The sequence below is a fragment of the Taudactylus pleione genome, unplaced genomic scaffold (assembly GCF_031769625.1).
Source record: "Taudactylus pleione unplaced genomic scaffold, aTauple2 ptg000370l, whole genome shotgun sequence".
NCBI classification, from domain to species: Eukaryota; Metazoa; Chordata; class Amphibia; order Anura; family Myobatrachidae; genus Taudactylus; species Taudactylus pleione.
This window is the reverse complement of record NW_028284771.1, coordinates 2,606,639-2,624,666: the sequence shown is the minus strand read 5'-3', so window position 1 is coordinate 2,624,666 and position 18,028 is coordinate 2,606,639. Positions and strand designations below refer to the sequence as shown.

Genomic DNA, 18,028 nt, shown 5'->3' with positions numbered 1-18,028 from the left:
ATGATGCTGTATCATTATTAGCAGTAGTGTAGTTATCATGCAGCTGTGTCACTATTAGCAGTAATGTACGTATGCAGTGGTGTCAAATGAAAGCAGTCGGGAAGCTGACAGACGTAATCCCGACCGCCGGCTTCCCGACTGTCTAATCCCGGCAAGGCAATAATGACAGGTGTCAAAATCCCGACGCCTGTCATTAGAACTACGCCGGGAGCCCGACACCTGGCTTACCAATCGAAGGTAAGCCAGTCGCGGACAGACGCGGGGGGGAGGGTTAGGTTAGGGGTTCCCGGGGGGGACTTAGGGTTAGGCACCCCCCCCCGGGATGTTAGGTTTAGGCTAGGGGAAGTTGGGGTTAGGTATCCCCGGGGGGAGGTTAGGGTTAGGCACCCCCCCCCCCATGGGGACTTAGGTTTAGGCTGCAGGGAAGGGGGGGGGATAAGGATTAGGCACTTGGGGGGGATTAGGGTTAGGCACTTGTGGAGGTTAGGGTTAGGCACACCTAAGGGAGGGTTAGGGTGTAGAATAGGGTTAGTGAATACTTACCTTTTGACGATCAGGATTTTTATCCCGGCCGGCCGGCGGTGAATCTTACTGATTCTGTGTCAATAGTAGCAGTCATGTACGTTTGCAGTGGTATCAGGGGCACAAGTATGGAAGACAATGGAGGCACCTGCCGCCAGGTGCCACCACTGAAGGGGCACCTCCTTCATCACCCACAATATATTCACCCCATTTAGGGCTGTAAATATGGGGGATAGGGGGGCACTAAATGATAACTTGCCTCCAGGCGTCTGGGATGAACTTACGCCACTGAGTGGTATCACTATTAGCAGTGATGTAGTTATCATGCAGCTGTGTCACTATTAGCAGTAATGTGCTTATCATGCAGATGTGTCACTATTAGCTATAATGTACGTATGGATTTGTGTCACTAGTAGCAGTGTAAGTTATTATGCAGATGTGTCACTATTAGCTGTAATGTACGTATGCATTTGTGTCACTAGTAGCAGTGTAGTTATGCAGCTGTGTCACTATTAGTAGTGTAGTTATCATACATCTGTGTCACTATTAGGAGCATTGTAGTTATTACACCACTGTGTCACAATTAGCAGTGGCTTACTTATCACGCAGCTGTGCGACTATTAGCAGTACTGTAAATATTGCAGATGTCACTATTAGCAATAATGCAATTATCATGCAGCTGTTCCCTTATTAGCAGTTATGTCACTATTAGCAGTGGTGTAATAATGCAACAGTATGCAGTCACATTGTCGACAGTGACAATTTTGACACCATGAAAACGTCGACATATGAAATGTTGACATTGACAAAATGTCAACATTAACAATAGGGTAAGAGATAGAATTACATGCATACATTCTATGTCAACAATTCATCAGTGACGACAAGTTGAATGTCGACATTATGATCATGTTGTCATGAATGTTGACATGATGAATATCGACCAATATATACCAACCTCCCCCCCAGCAGGTAATTTTTGGGGGATTTCTGTCTGACTCAAGAAGATAGATTAACTCTTCTGTACATGATTAAAACAAAATCCACAATACATGACTGGTTGGGAGAACCTGAGGTGAGAAGAACCCCTGCAATAGGACAGTGAGGGTGTGTAGGCCACCGGGTGCTGCTGAGCAGGTACCGGCCGCACGAGTCACCACTGTCTACCACCCCCGGTTCTGTGTGTGTCGGAGGAGTAGGAGGAGGGGAAGGAAGCGGCTGCACTGGCCGGGAATAGCATAGACAGGAGTGTGACTGGAAGGCGGGGGCTGTGCGGTGCCGGCCGCTGTCGATGGGACGGGGGAGGAGGAGGAGGAGGGAGCGGTGCAGGATCTGGGAGACGCCCAGTGAGCAGCAGCCGCTCTCTCTCCCTCCCTTCCTCCCTCTTCCTGCACATCACACACTCTCTCCGGGACCTGCGCACCCGTCTAACCATCTTTCTTTCTCTCTTCCCTCGTCCTGTCTCCCCGCTCTCCCCGTGTCCCGGCTCCTCTCCCCCCGCTCCCCCTTTGTGATCTTGTGTCTCCTGGAAACTTTCAGGAAGAGGAGGAAGCGAGCCGCCCGGTGCGCCCCCAGCCAGCGCTGCCAGCCTTGCCCTGTGCCCCCGAGCCCGGCACTGCGACCTGAATGGATGGGTATGGGGAGAAGGGCCGCACTCTGCTACCCCGGGGCTGACCGCCGCGGCACGCTGGGCCCCCTGCACCTCCTGCTACTACTGGCCCTCTGGGGGGACACAGGTAAGCAGCCTCCTTTGTTATTTGTCAGATGCATTATGTGACCAAGAGCTGTGACAGGTCTGATGACTGATTTATTACATGTGTTCTGCAACAGGACCGGTCAGGTCCTTAATCTGGTTCAATAAAGTACATCTGGGAAGTTTCTGCAAAATACAAAATAATAATAAAGAAGATTGTTTTATTAAGATAATATTTAGTTGTTATGGGCTTGTCAGGGCTGTAGAACCAGACAGTGCTATCTGTAATGATGAACACTATAGGCACCCTGGAGATGGTCCCTGAGAGTGTCCCAGCAGGCTGACAGCCCATCATCCATGCACATCTCCTAGCTGAGCACTTTATCACTATTACTCTTCATCAGGAACTTCAGGCCCTCCACATCCTAATGCTTATACCCCGGACAGAGGCGTCCTTATGCGGGCACTTACTCCAGACCTCTTATTGATATTTTTTCATTTTATCCTGATTATTTATTGATAAAGTGCCAACATATTCTGCAGCTCGGCTACAGCCAGGTTATAAACAATGTGACGTGCATTCAACTTCTCCTGGTACAGAAGGAGAGGGCCTGGCTTGTGAACACCAACATTTTATTTGGACAGAGTTGCTGACATAGATTTTGATTAGTGGCGGATTCCAAATGGTGACAGTGACAGTGTTTTGTTTGTTGTTTTCAGGCTATGCATTCATTTTTCACTAGTGTAATTGCTCACGGGACTGAGCTTAGAATTGATTGGGCCTAGGGCAGAAAATAAACTGATCCATTGTCTAATTAAGGAATAATAAAAAAGTATAGAGTATTTATATTAATCGCATGAATTTAGCAAAGCTGTAGGTAACATGCAGTAGAAAATTATTTAAATTCAGGAACTGACCCCTTTTGCCCTGCCATAAAACCAGGACAGAGTGACTATTAGCTTTCTAGAATGTATACATTTTTTTTTTTTTTTTTACAGAACTTGGATTTAAAAAAAAAAAAAGTATTTTCTGCTGTGCTTATTATTATACATAATGGTACATTGTACATGATGGCTGAGCATCCGTGTCCTGTACATTAGATGAGGTGTGTATCTGATGCCATTGACTGGCACGGTTGCTGGACAGCCCCAATGGTGTATGTACTCTGAGGCATCTGTGATCTCAGGGTTGGAGTACATTTAGATTTCAGTATGATGTTTAACCAAAACTCCATCTAATGTGTTCACTTCTGAACTTTCCAGGCACCTTTGTTTGCACAGCACAGTGTCTGATTTAACAGTAATACTATAAATATATATATAAAAAAAATACATTTCACTATTAACACATATTTTTAGTTAAATGCATATTTTTAATTTGGAGAACTGATTGTGTTTGATACGTGCATTGGCAAAATTCCATGAAGACTGCATGTCAGAAGTTCTAACCTCTTCTCTAAACTGTACTGCAGATAAGGAGTTAAGTCATCACTGTTAGGTATATGGTGTGTAATGATCCAGATGTCTTTTTTTTTTTTTTTTCTTCACCCCCCCCTCCACCCCAATTCCTTTCCTGGTGTTTGCTGAGAGTCAGGCTGAGATCAGATTTCTAGCTTCTACAAGGAGAAAGGGGAGCCTTGTGCTGATTCTGCTATGGATGGGAGTTGGAAAGAATTTAACCCCTGCAAGACATTTGCTGCGATAGACCGTTTTCACTTACTAAACAGCAGAGACTTTATTTTTTTTATACACCGTATTAAGAGATGCCAACTCAGATGGTGTACGGGCATGGATTAAATGCTGTTTATTTCTAAGGCTTTTTGAAGCTAATCATGGTTGTAATTGTTACAATTGATGTGTGCAATAATATGTGGTTTGCAAGAGCCATTCACAAGAAAGAGATTGCATTACATCTCTGAATCTATTTCCTCCCCTCTGGCAGTGAATGGGTAGTTTGGGCTGCTCAGGAGAGGTTAGGATTGCATACTAGACTTCTTAAAACATGCAGGGTCCACATATGTGATTTGACCTTTGCATAAGTCCTAATATTTGTGGCTTGTGACTAATTTGAACAGTTTGTACTGGGGCTGGATGGCTGAGAGGTGCTTTTGTTCAAGATCATTACCTTGAATAATTCCTGCAGCGATTAGCCGGGTAAGGTTGAGGCAGGCTAATCTAAATCTGATCAACAAAGAGTGATTATCTATTAAATGTTTACATCTGGATTTCTATCAGCATGTTATTAAGTGACCACATTGGTAGATCTTTGCAGTGTATTAAAAAACAGTATTAGGATAACATCTTTTATCTTTACATCATAATTAATATATCAGTACTTTGAACACTTTTGTGCTAAATCAAGGGACATAGTCCTACAGATTAATATTTCAAATTAAATCTGTTTTTAGATTTGAAGGCAATTTTGACTATTGTGTTTCTTACTAGTACTGTTTATGTGGAAATAAATCCAGATATGTTAAAATGAAGAACACTGCCTTAATGGATGCATGTCAAGGTGATGAATGGTATTTTATGCCTTTGTTCTGCAATCGTGGTTTACTGCATAGGAGCTGCCATGATGATTGTTTGTGCTGTATATACTGAGAGAAATAAAAATGTTTCATCAATAATGCTTTGCTCCGATTGCCTGTCTCTTCTAAACCTGGGTACACACTATACGATAGCATATCGTTCCAATGCGGATCGGAATATCGTACACCTCATACAGTGTGTACGCCCGATCCATCGTTCCCGACGGCTGTTCATCGTATCCTCCCAGCTAATGTTCTGCACACCAAGTGGGAAGATGCAATGAACGATGCTATGCTGTTAACATGCAGCATGTAATGATACATTGTGCCGTCATACACTGGATCGTACAGTGTGTATGGCACCTGATGTATCATTAAATGGTTCACAGACAGATTGAATATACTGTATCCAGTATCCAGTTTGGTTAGATATGGTTATTTGGTAGGCAGACGTCTATCATTGTGCAAAAAAACATTATTAGTTAGTGACACCCTGTACATGACTGTGAGGCCATTGGCCAACTGAATGGATACTTGGCGCCCTTCTATGTGGTAAAGTCAGGACAGTTTGTATGGCAACCAGATTGGTTGATCGTATTTTACCATGTATGCCCATTAGTTGCACTTTGGCACTAGACTGTTAAAGTGATTTTCCTGATTTGTCTCATCAGTCATGTAAAATCCCTGCAGCTCAAGTTTTGTGGCACAAGCTTTTAACCAGAAACATTGTCTGTTTTCTATATTATTCTATAAGTAATTAGTGAATGAGTATTCAGTTGCACACATTGCCCAAAAAATGTAGTCAGAATTTAATTTTAGACTGCCAACATTTTTATTTGCTCCTCGCTTCCTATAAAGATTTACAGTAAATAGGTGATGTTGGTGTACCATATTCTGCTACGATATGCATAGCCACGCATTGTAGCGGAGTATCGAATACAACAATAAGCGAGATGTATGTGTGTGTCTGTTTGTCCTTTATGCACAGCCAGAGTTTTCTGCCTAGCTCCACCAAATTTGGCATGGTGGTGTAGTTTGACCAGGATTTGGTTTTTGGCTATGTTTGAAGTTCATCAGGGCCATGGAGGTCTACATGGTGCCCACCAAGTGGGCCGTGGAGTTTCCGATTTGAAATTTTGGTTTAAGCAAGTTCACTCCGGATGTCTTCCAGTGCTTAAAACAGCAGTGATTTGAAGGCACAGACTGATATGTACCAGTGGGGAGCAGGTGCAAGTGAGTTGGAGGATCAACTGTCACACTGCACCTGCACTGACAGTTAAGCTGGCCATACATATACCAACTATACTCACGTTTCGATGATGTGTCCGATTCCCCTTGAAACTCTCCCGGAAGCTCTGCACACGATATGCTGTCCAATCTTTGTCCAATCTTCATCCGATCTCCTGCAGCCAGACTTTTTCACAGTGCATTTGAGTCTAGATCGTTAGATCTGCCCTACAGCTCGGCAGATCTGAAGATGCGATGTGCAACCTGCGGGGGCGCGCATCGCACCGTGATCGTGAGTGGTGACTCACGATTTGGTCATTTTTTACCCGATCTGTCATTCCAATGTGTCGGAATCGGCCAGGTCGGGGAAAAAATCGCTATGTGTGTGGCCAGCTTTACTCATTTCCTCCAAGCACAATTTCATATGCCATGGTCTGCAATGTAAAAAATGAGGGCTGCAGATGTATTTCAAGGTCCATGCTTCAAACCGGGCAACGCCAGGTATCCCAGCTAGTGACTAATATATCCCAGCTAGTGTCTAATACTAAAGGGGCATACACACTAGACGATAAAGTGGATGATAATGATATTGTTCAAGATCGTCCAGTGTGTATGTACGATATCGATAACGATGCACGCTCCCACGTATCGTTAACAATATCTCCATCGCCTAACTTGCAGGCCAATCTGATGATATCGTCAGATTCTGCAAGTTCGGGCATGTGGCAGCATGACGTCACTGAACGATGTTGTTAACAATATTGTTCAGTGTGTATACTGAAATTGGTTGCCCGGGACAGCCCGGGAGTTCAAGGCCAAACACTAGATGATGTATTGTATTGTATTGTATTGTATTTATTGTTGTCATCAGCAAAACAAGTTTGACAGACGAAATTACATTGCACTTTTTTAAAACAGTGAATAGCAATCCATGGTAAAGGTTATCACAAACAATTTCACAAAAATAATAAAATTAAAATTAACTAAAGAGATACAATCATAGCATTCAACATGCGCACAGCAGATGGAAGAAAACTAACCCTCAAGCGACTCGTACGTGCCCGAAGTACTCTAAACCGCTTTAAAGATGGGAGCTTATCAAAAAATTCATGAAATGGATGGCTTGGATCCGATATGATACCTTTGGTTCTCTTTAGAACCCTAAGCCCATAAACATCATGAATAGTTGGCAACTGCACGCCAATGATTTTGCTGGCGGTCCTAACAACCCGTTCCAGTGCACTTCTTTCACTCGCTGTGCAGTTGCCATACCAGATAATGATACCAAACGTCAGAATGCTCTCAATTGAGCATCTGTAAAAGTTTAGCATAGTTACTTTGCTAACTCCCGAGGCCCTCAAACGTCTTAGGAAAAACAAACGCTGTTGCGCCTTTTTAATTAGGGACAGTGTATTTAAAGACCATGTCAAATCTGCCGCAACCTGGATACCCAAAAATTTAAAAGACTCAACTATATCAACATCCTGGTTGTTAATAGACACTGGCAATTTCTGCTCTAAACATCTCCTACGATCAGAAATCGCTCATGGAGCATATCGTCTAGTGTGTATGAGCCTTAGTAGCATTTCCTGGGTGGCTTTCTTTCTATGAGTTCTATAGACTTGTATTAAAAGCATATTTTGAAATATGTTACAAATTAAAATGTGTTTAACATTAATTATCCATTAAAGTTAATTTTGAATGTTGATTTTTTTTTTTTGTAATTCGTCTGGTTTTCCTTGTTCAATTTTCAGCATATTTGTTAGGTCTAGAGAAGTAGGTTAGCTACTGTAAAACTGTGCCAGTTACACTTGCATCAAATACTTAAAATCGCTGCGGGGCATAATTATTATACCTCAGATTTTAGTTCCAATAAATGTCATTTCTTATCACTGTATTTCTGTGCAAAGGAAATTTATTTATTGGGGGAATATATCAAGAAACTTGTGTCAGAACATGGGCTCCAGTAAGAGCTCATGCTTGTTTGGTCTAGCGTTCTCATTTTACTTTCGGGAATGAACCCCATTTGGTATATACGCACATGAGCGGTCTTATGACGACATGTGCTGGTGGTTTCTAATGCAATGTTTTAGCCACTAACCAGGTTAATGTCATCTAAAGATGGCACTTGCTATCTGAAGCCAAGCTCCAAAATGCTAATGTTTTCAGAGTTTGTTAAATTTCACAGTACCCACAGAAGCCTATGAGGACTGCTTTGTGTTCGAGAATAGGGGGAACCTTATCTCCTGCGGTACCCTCTTAATAAATGCAAGGATTACTGTTGAAGGATTTTCTGCAAAATCTCTCTAATAAATATGCCCTTTAGAATGCTCAGAGAATTATTATTATTTACAATTGTTCAAAGACATCTGGTTAGTGTTGATCTTATCCCATTGCAGTCTACCTTCGCTTACTGAATACGTAAACTACAATACAGTGTATATCATAACTCATTTTTTAATATGAGGTTTTCTATTTCCAATAATACTTTTAGTGAAAAAAGCCAGACACAAAGACACTTCTCCTGACACTACTAGCATAATACTGATTAGGAAAAATAGAGAAAATAATATCATTACTGGTCAGCACACCCATTTAAAAGCACTTTGTTAGGTAATGCACGGTGTTTATTTCACATTCATCATGTTGTCACTCAGAAAATGCCCAACAAATGAAGCTTTAATCTCTTCTCGGGTGGCCAGAATGTGAATTTAAAACCTCGCTTTGCTTATTACCAGGATTCCATTTGTTAGTTTAGTCTTTCAGAGTATTTCAGAGAAATGATGAGAATGTATGATATGTTGTATTAATCCCACAAGATTAGGAAGTGTGATGTTTGTCACTATGGAGTAAGACAGTGTAATAACACATTGCCACATTATCTGCCTGTTCAGTGTGCTGCTTTACTGATGAGCTAAATAACCTTCTCTCCACCACACATTGCACGTAATGTGGCTGAAGATGGGTACACACTGTAACAACGCTAACAACTAGACCAATCCTTTCAGTTCCAAATCGTCTCATCTCCTTAGGAGAATGGAAATTAATTATTAAACATCAGGCCGAGGTCCGTACAAACACACACTGCACTTTCTGGACATTACCAAGACGACGTGAACGTCATAGCACGCGCATGAGCCAATCCGACCGTCAGGCCCTGGTGATGCATACACACTACACAATTATCGGCCATATCTTTCAGAGATAGCCATGTCAGGACAAGAATCGCATAGCGTGTACTTAAGACACTTTTTTTTTTCCTATTCTTTAATAGATATGCTTTAAAGTTGAAGTAAATCTGATAAAATACATTTGCATTAAAATATGTCCAATCCATTACATCTCTCTCTAGAACAGCGGATTTGGCCTGGGTTTTAGACTATATAAGCACTGGCATTTGAAATGGGTTTTTCTTTTGATGTTTGTTAATTCATACGAGCCACATTGCATTTGTATGTGCGTTTTAGAGGTAAATGTGCATTTTGAAATGCATTGATGTGCGTCTGATGTACCAAAATTGGGCAAGAGGCATTTTAAAATAATTCAACGCAGTGCAAATTAATGTTAAGTGCGGCATTTGAAAACAAGTTGGTGAATAACCATAAGATGGTGTTAAAAAAAGGGAGAATTTAGCAGAAAACATTTTGTGCTCCATTTAAATGGGGAAACTGAATTGTTTATTCGCACCCACAGCTTGTGACTAAATTGATGGGCGATATTCAATTGTTGTTCCACTGGGAGTGAGTGCTGCGGGCACCCATTACTTATCACGCATGTTGTACACAAATGCACCATGATTAGTGGCGTAAAGAGGCTAAACCAGTGCAACTACTGGGCGCTCTGTTTGGGCACCCAAAATTCTGACTTCGGGTGTAGTTCTGTTCACCACCTCAGGAAGGTGCGAGCAGAAATAATGGACATCCAACCACATGACAATTGAAAAGAATCACAGGAGCTGCGGTGGCGATAAATTGAATTCTCCTCATAAGAACGTTGCTTCTTACCTGTGGCATATCTTATATAGTATCACAGTGGCACTAACATACATGCTGCAGGAATATAAGAAAATGTATCTGTCCGGTGAGTTCCCGCAATGTCCTCTCTGCTTCCGGCGATGGGTTACTGGTTATTGCTAATGCGCAGTTGAACATTTTAAAGTGAAATGATCTTAGAATTAATACGTGAATATGGGGTCAATGTATCAAGCAGTGATGAGCTTCTTTATTTGTGCTTTCACCGAAAAAAAAGGGGGTCATTACTCTACTATATATTAAATGTAGTCTGTAGAGAAATCAGAGATTTGCCCAGTGGCACTATTGTTTTCACTAAAAATGCCGCTGCCTTAACTAGCTATGGCGGTGAAGCATGCTGGCAAGTTTTCAATCAACAAAAAGCGCTGGTCAGATAACACCTTTACTTACAGTCCTGCTGCTGCCTTTGGGCACTTCTGCTCCAGTGCTAGCTCATGCACAGTCTTATCAGATATAAAATCTGGCGTTTACTTAAAATCTGGCCACTGAACTACAATTGTGCATCACCTCCTGAGGGGTGAGTTCTTTGGTGGACGCTCTGACGTCACAGCCATGTGACCGCTACGGCAGGGTCGGTCAGCTACCACTTTTACTCTCCACGTGGACATAAATGGGAAATATAAACTGTCACCGTGCCCGAAGCGTGGCGAGCGAAGTGAGCCCGTTAAAGTACACTTTTGGCCCCCTGCTCCTCCCCTTGCTCCTCCCCCTGTTGTCGCTGGTCACATGGTTGCGATGTCAGAGGTCCTGTAGCCCACTTCATTTTAGACCTAACCATGAGTTTATGGTAATATCTGTCCGGGGACTCTTGATACATTTCAGCTCTAAAGCTGGGTACACACTGGCAGATATATTGGCCGATCAATTGATCGGCCAATCTATCGTGCTCGTTGGCCAGTGTGTACCAGCGATATGTCTGTGAACACTGTATTTACATCTGTGTGAGTAATAAGCAAAAGCCCAATATATATTTCATGTGATAAAATCACCACAGCAAAAATAAACACCTTAGTAAAAGGTATGGGAGTCAGAATTATCCAATGAATAGATTTATTTGAAAGTAATAGAAGTCCAATATGCCTGCTGTTGCCAAAATAAAGAGACTCCTATGAATGAGAGGATTTCTTCTAAATGTACCTGTGGTGCCAGCATAGCTTTTCCACACATTAACCACTCTATCACAGGACTGCAGCCTATCAATTTATTTGTAACTAGTGCCCTGTGAACATTGGTTATGAAGTGCCTCTGTGATGGCTTCTACTAGTCAGTCAGTTAGCTGCACACACAGAATGACTGCCTTCACTGTGTTTATAGGCAACACATATAGCATTTTTTGTTTTGTTTAGTGCACTAAAATGTAATTTAACACACTTCCCTGCTTTCAGATCCCTAAATATATAAAAACAAATATTTAAAAAAGAAATTGGAACTGTAAATCAATGCAAATTGTAATCTTATACAAACGCCAGGTTGAGGCTTCTGATTTCAACAAAGCAATGCGTGCATTTCCTGAATGGAGATCAACTGAGGCATAGTCTGCTTACTCATACACTTCTTGGCTGTTGTTGGCTGGCTCCCAAGGCGTCTATTTACTAAGCATTGTTTTGGCATACCGATTATATATATAATATATATATATATATATAGCTCCCTGTCTAACCAAAGTGTGCACTGTCGTTATACAGTGCGTGTATGAATAATGGATATTTCTGGGGGTGGGTTGTACAAGCTAAAATTTTAATTGATAAGGTTTTTAAATCCGAAATCCCTATACAGAAAGGCTGAGAAGAATAAGGATCCATCTTGTTACAGCTTTAGCTGTAGCATAGCATCCCTCATTGCAGCTAGTGGAGCAATATACTCTTGTCTTGATCGCCTACTTTACACAATAGAGACAGCCATTTTGTGGCCTGGACCATTGTTTACAAGAAAGCATCCTATCCATTCACATCCCGTGCTGCATTTAGTGCCATGTGTAAAGTAGATGGGTTTCACAGCTGAAAGTGTTTTATTATGAACCATCAGAAAAGTTAACAACCTGAAGCTTCTCAGCCATAACCTCAATGAATTATTCAAAATATCCTCCTAGATCATATGGGAAATTTATAGCACTGTTGCAAAAAGTTACCCTAAGTCAGTAAACAACTACTGGCTTGCATCCAGAATCACTGGCTTAATGTGTAAAGTGCCCTGTTAACAGCAATGTATGCTACAAAAGGCTTTTGAAATAATTGAATATCCTTCACCTGTTTATGTTTTTGCAAGCAGGATATTTTCATGTTATATCAGCAGTTTAGGCTTTGCTTTTGATAAGTTTTGTTTCAAATATCCATTATCATGTTCACATGTATAATAGATTGCTCACACATACTTAACATTTCTGAGGAGTACTTGAAAATGGGAAATTGGGCATTAGAGAATCACACACAGAGAAATATCTCTATATTGTATTGTATGGTTTGGGGGCATTCACATTTGTTTCTTTGAGGTAATAAGGGGTTAAAAATTCAGGCCTAGTGGAATAAGTGGTCTGGTCCTGTGGACAGAGGGCCTGATTCAGACCCGTTCACTAGGCTGCGTTCGCACATAGCCTGCCGATGTTTGCAATCTGTGCATGCATACAAGAAGCAGATCGGGAAGCGTTCGCAGCCTGTACACAGACGCACCGCAAGAATGAGTGGCAGGACCAGCCTTTTGTGGATGGTGACAGGGGGTGGTCGAAGGTAATGGGGTGTGGTGGTGCGAATGCAAGCGTGTCTGTGCGTTGAAACGCCATTTCAGGGGCTTGCATAATTAAGACGCATTGTCAGCATACACGTCACATGGCTGAATTACACGCAGCACTCGCAGTGCTTGCGGTAGGGTATGGTCAGCCACAAGTGCTGCGTATGGGTCCAATGTTACTGATTGTTTAATACACTTCCTGGAGATGACATATGTTACTAATGGAAAGTGTCCGTCTTGTGTCAGGTGGGCATCTAAATACATACCGCGAACGCACGGCACGACATAGTGGGCGTGCTAATATCTTGCTAGCAATTGCGGGATTTGCATACGTTGGTTGCTGATGGCTGCGTGCGAACGCAGCCTAGCGACAGGGTTTAAATCAGGCCCAGAGCTCTCTATTGGCAGCGAAGTGTACATTGCATGTTTTTATGGTGGCATAGTGGTTAGCATTGCCATCTCATGGCGCTGGGGCACAGCATGGAATTTAGCCAGGCCGTTTCTGTGTGGATTTTCTCTATATTCTCCCCGTGTTTTTGTGTATTTCCTCCAGGTGCTTCAGTTCCCTGTATGTGTGGTAGGGAATGTAGACTGTAAGCTCTCATGGTGCAGGCACTAGTGTGACAGATCAGATATTCTGCATACAGCGCAGAGTAATATTATTGGGACCCTATAAATAATAATGGATCTACAATATTCCATGGTATGGATAATAAAATGCAGTTATTTGGTCCAAACATTACAATAGCTAATTATTAATTACATCTATGAAAAATAGCACCATACTTACCAAGGGCTTTGCTTACATTACCAATTGGTCTTTCAAACGTGGTAGTGACCTTATTTTACTCGGCAGGAAAGTTACTTCAGAAGAGTCATTGCCTTAAGCATACCTAGTTTGTGATTTTCCTCATCTCTGATTTCTGCAAAGCCTCCAAATGTGGCACCAGCTAACTGTTCAGTACATGTCGTGTCCGAAATTTACAATTCTCCCAGAGGTGCAATTTTACAGACATGTTTTGTGAGGAAAAACCTCATTCAATCAGCGGAGGCCTGTTAAGTGGCAAGCCTATTTGTTTGGATTTTCCTGACCTTTGAAGAAGTGACAGGCTGCAAATGTATTTTGCCTGATTGCAGCATATGTTATTTTTGTTCCACGATGTCTTGTAAAATGCAGAGCAAGCTTCAAATGTGAGTTGCTCCAGGCCTCACTGGACTAGATTGTTCTGTCTGTGAACAGCATAGCTAGATTTGTATTTTTGCATAGTCTGAAATTTGAGATGATTCCCCCCCTCTTTCTCCTCTGTATGTACATGGACTGGAATATTAGCTTACCACCTGTGTTTCTCTGGCATGGTTTCCCAGGCTGGAAAGTAACATCGGCATGGTCAGACCTAATACCCACAAAAATGTGTTGCAGCAGATTTTTTTTTTCTGTGTGATTAGTCAGGGTTTTATACTGTTGTGTCTACAAAGTGACTTCATAATGTCATGGAAAGGGTTCAAAGTGTTTAATGTCATTTTTGTCATTATTTAAAGTGGATAAGGGACTAACTTGAGCTCTACATGGAAAGTGTTGCTTTGTATGTTGCACGTACTTGCTATTAATTTACACAGTCTCCCTGGACATATTGGAATGCTAACTTTGGTGGTTGTGGAGTGACACAATGTAAATGCAATTGGAGTCTGAAATTAGTTGAAACAAGGCAGACTGGCTAAACTTCTCAGTTGTATATAAGTAGTAGAGAGATCCTCAGCAGACTGTAAGCCACAATCATTTCTCCTGTTCTTTATCAAGGCTTAAGGACTGGTGGAGAGCTTTTCCTCAGTGCAGTGCATGTTTGGGGGGAGACACACGTATATTGCTTATAGCCAAACTGCCTGAGTAGTCCCCTGATTACATATTGCGGATATACTGTATCTTTATTGGTCTCTACCTCACTGGAGAGCCTTCATAGTTTCTATTATTTAATTTGTAAAATATTGCTGGACAGATGTTGCTGTCCGTGCTTCCATTTTGTTAGGTTGTTGGGTTTAAGGGTATTATGTTTTTTTCAATGGGTGCACCTCTAGGCTTCTGAAAAATGACTAATTGGCTCTTGGGTTTGACTCATTGGCTGACTATGATACTATTTCATCCAGCTTGATGACCACACGGTTTCTTTTATTTGTATTCACACATTCTCACTGGAATGTAAGTTGGTAAATGTCCTCTACTTTCATTACCTGTGTGTATCTGTATTGTCGTATGGTCACTTATCCCAACAATCCCAAACTGCATAATAAGCTAGCAATTACTTACAGAGGAGCTTATGCATGACAGTAGGATAAAATGCCAGAAGGTCATAGAGTGAGGCACTTGTTTTGTACAAAGGTGAATTTATGATTGTTGTTTGTATGTGTGTGTGTGTGTGTGTGTGTGTGTGTGTATGTAATATATATATATATATATATATATATATATCAAAAACGCAACAGCGGCACTCACAGAGATTTGGCAAATAAAGGAAGAAAACTAAGACACAGCAGATATATATATCTGCTGTGTCTTAATTTTCTTCCTTTATTTGCCAAATCTCTGTGAGTGCCGCTGTTGCGTTTTTTGTTAGAATATATTATATATATATATATATATATAATTAGCATATCCAAAATAGGACAACCAGCACCCAATGATTTATATGAGAATAGAAAAGTTGTATTCAGCAAATACAATGGCTCCAAATAGTACCTTGGGTCACATACTGAAAGTGCATTTAGTGCATAAAAAAATTGTTATACATTACAAACTTGTATGAAGCCATGATGGTATGGAAATGGCCCATTTCCATACCATCATGGCTTCATATAAGTTTGTAATGTATATAATCTATTACTATGGTTAGAAGTATTTTTTTAATTTAAAAGGGATCTAGCATTTCAGTAACTAATGTGTAAGCAAAATCATAGCCAGTAGTGCAGTGTTGGCTAACCTTGACACTCCAGCTGTTGTGGAACTATATATCCCAGCATGCCCTGCCACAGTTTTAGCATGCCCTAATAGCAAAACTGTAGCAGTGCATGCTGTGTAATGTAGTTCCATAACAGCTGGAGTGTCAAGGTTAGCCAACACTGTAGTAGTGGAACAATACTGACTAAGGGAGATAGATCTACCTATGTGACTGCTGTTTTGTGTCCGCAACCAGATCATTTAGGTTGATGGTGAATACAAGCCCTTGCAATTGTTATTGAATGATAAGGTGCCACAACGCTCCATTGAGGAAAACATAGAACCCAGGACAAAAGACATACAAGATAGACTAAATAAATGCAGTTTTGAAGAAAACAACGCTCCTGACACCCTGCGCACACCATGAGCATTTACATTCTAGTGTAATAAAATCCAGATATCCTAACTTAAATCATTGCTATCCAACTCAATCAAGCTCCCCAAAGCTTATATATTTATTGTATAATTTTTGTGAGGTATCTAACTAGGGTCTGAGCACCCTCTATTGTATTCAGTATTGCTCTATACTGTTAATCCTAGTTGTCCTGAGTTTTTAAGCGGACAGGGATACAACAATATGCAGCCAAACAGATTATTGAAATGAGCGCACTGATCTTGTGGGAGACGACAGTCTGTCCTCTTATGTCAGGGGTAGGGAACCTTCTTTCTGCTGAGGGCCATTTTGATATATATAACATTATTTGCGGGCCCGGTGCAGGCCACGGTGCCTCCGTGTGACATCACAAGGGGCGGGGCCACAATTGCTGTGATTACAGCAATGCCCCGGGGAGCTGTAAGGGCAGTGGTGTGACCGCCTGAGCGTCCTAAGGACGCTCCAGGCGGCACTGCTGCATAGATTCTGACTGCAGGGTGCCATTCTAGGCAGCCTGCTAGCCAGATGAGGCTAGCAGAAAAAAAGCTCAGTCCAAATGATTCCACGGGCCTTATACGGCCCCCGGGCCTGAGATTCCCCATCCCTGTCTTATGTGATTATGCTAGTGAGGATACTGCTGCATGTTACAGGGGCAGTGTCATGGTTTGAGAAGGGTAATGGAGACCAGATGCAAACCACAGACTGATAGTTGAACCGTGAAAGGAACAGGGTCCTCCAAAAGCACATAATAGTGATGTGAGACTCCTGACACAAGACAAGCCCATGGAGGACTTCAGCTGCATTGAAATAACTATAGTGATGTTTAATGTGCTTCCCTTGTAAAAACAAAAGATGTTACAGACACCTGGTGCTATGGTATATGGTTTGTGCAGCTCTGAAGCTTCCTGATGAACTATTCATTTGATCTCATTCCAGGCACGTTCATATAAGCATGCTAAGTGTATTTATATACCAGAGTTATATTAAACAGGCTTATTATGTGTGGGAAGTGTTGGTAATTGCAGGCAGTTTACATCATGGTTTTGTGGCAGAAATTCTGCACTGTAAGGTAGATTGCATTCAAATATGTATAGTACACAATATCAATTCCCAAAACTTTTTCTTTTTACTGCCTTATAGAAATTTACATCAGTTTCTAAGTGTTTGGTGGTGTACTGTGTTTTACTTTAATCGCAGTGGTTTGTCAAGATGCAGTTGTTTATGATGGTTTTTATTTTTCCCCTATAGGGTACAGTCAGCAGCAAACACAGTGCCGCATTCAGAAGTGCACAACAGACTTTGTCTCTCTAACTTCCCACCTGAATTCCGGGAGCGATGGCTTTGATTCGGAGTTCTGCAAAGCCTTGCGCGCATATGCTGGTTGCACGCATAGGACTTCAAAGGCATGCCGTGGAAACCTAGTTTACCATTCTGCTGTGCTGGGTATCAGCGATCTGATGAGTCAGAGAAATTGCTCAAAGGATGGTCCCACATCTTCTACAAACCCGGAGTTTTCCAATGACGTTTGTAACTTCCACAGTAGGGTGACGGCGAGAGAAGCACAGGCTGGGGAGCAGACACAGCCCAATTACCTCTTTTGCGGCTTGTTCGGGGACCCACACCTGAGAACTTTTAAAGACCATTTTCAAACTTGTAAGGTGGAAGGAGCTTGGCCACTAATAGATAATAATTATGTGTCCGTTCAAGTGACAAATGTGCCCGTGGTCCCTGGATCCAGTGCTACTGCTACAAACAAGGTAACTGAATGGCTAACCAGCTTTAGCAGGCTAGTGAGTGTTGAGACGTATCTACATGTGTTTGGGGTGCTAGCGTTATATATACACAAAAGCAATAATTTGTTATCAGAGGCAACTACAATGTTCAGGACTTGTGCATAATATCTTACATTCATTGTTAGGCCCTTTACCCTTTGACGTC

General features: G+C 41.8%; 1 protein-coding gene across 1 annotated transcript in view; it reads left to right on the top strand.

Annotated features, from left to right (window-relative positions):
* The first annotated feature begins 1,844 nt into the window (after window positions 1–1,844).
* The window catches only part of RGMB (repulsive guidance molecule BMP co-receptor b), a 33,913-nt gene continuing 17,729 nt past the window's right edge, over window positions 1,845–18,028 (top strand). The window contains exons 1-2 of the mRNA XM_088444623.1: window positions 1,845–2,258; window positions 17,339–17,847. Coding sequence (XP_088300749.1) covers window positions 2,153–2,258; window positions 17,339–17,847 — 615 coding nt within the window. The 5' untranslated portion in view covers window positions 1,845–2,152. The remainder of the gene's footprint in view (window positions 2,259–17,338; window positions 17,848–18,028) is intronic.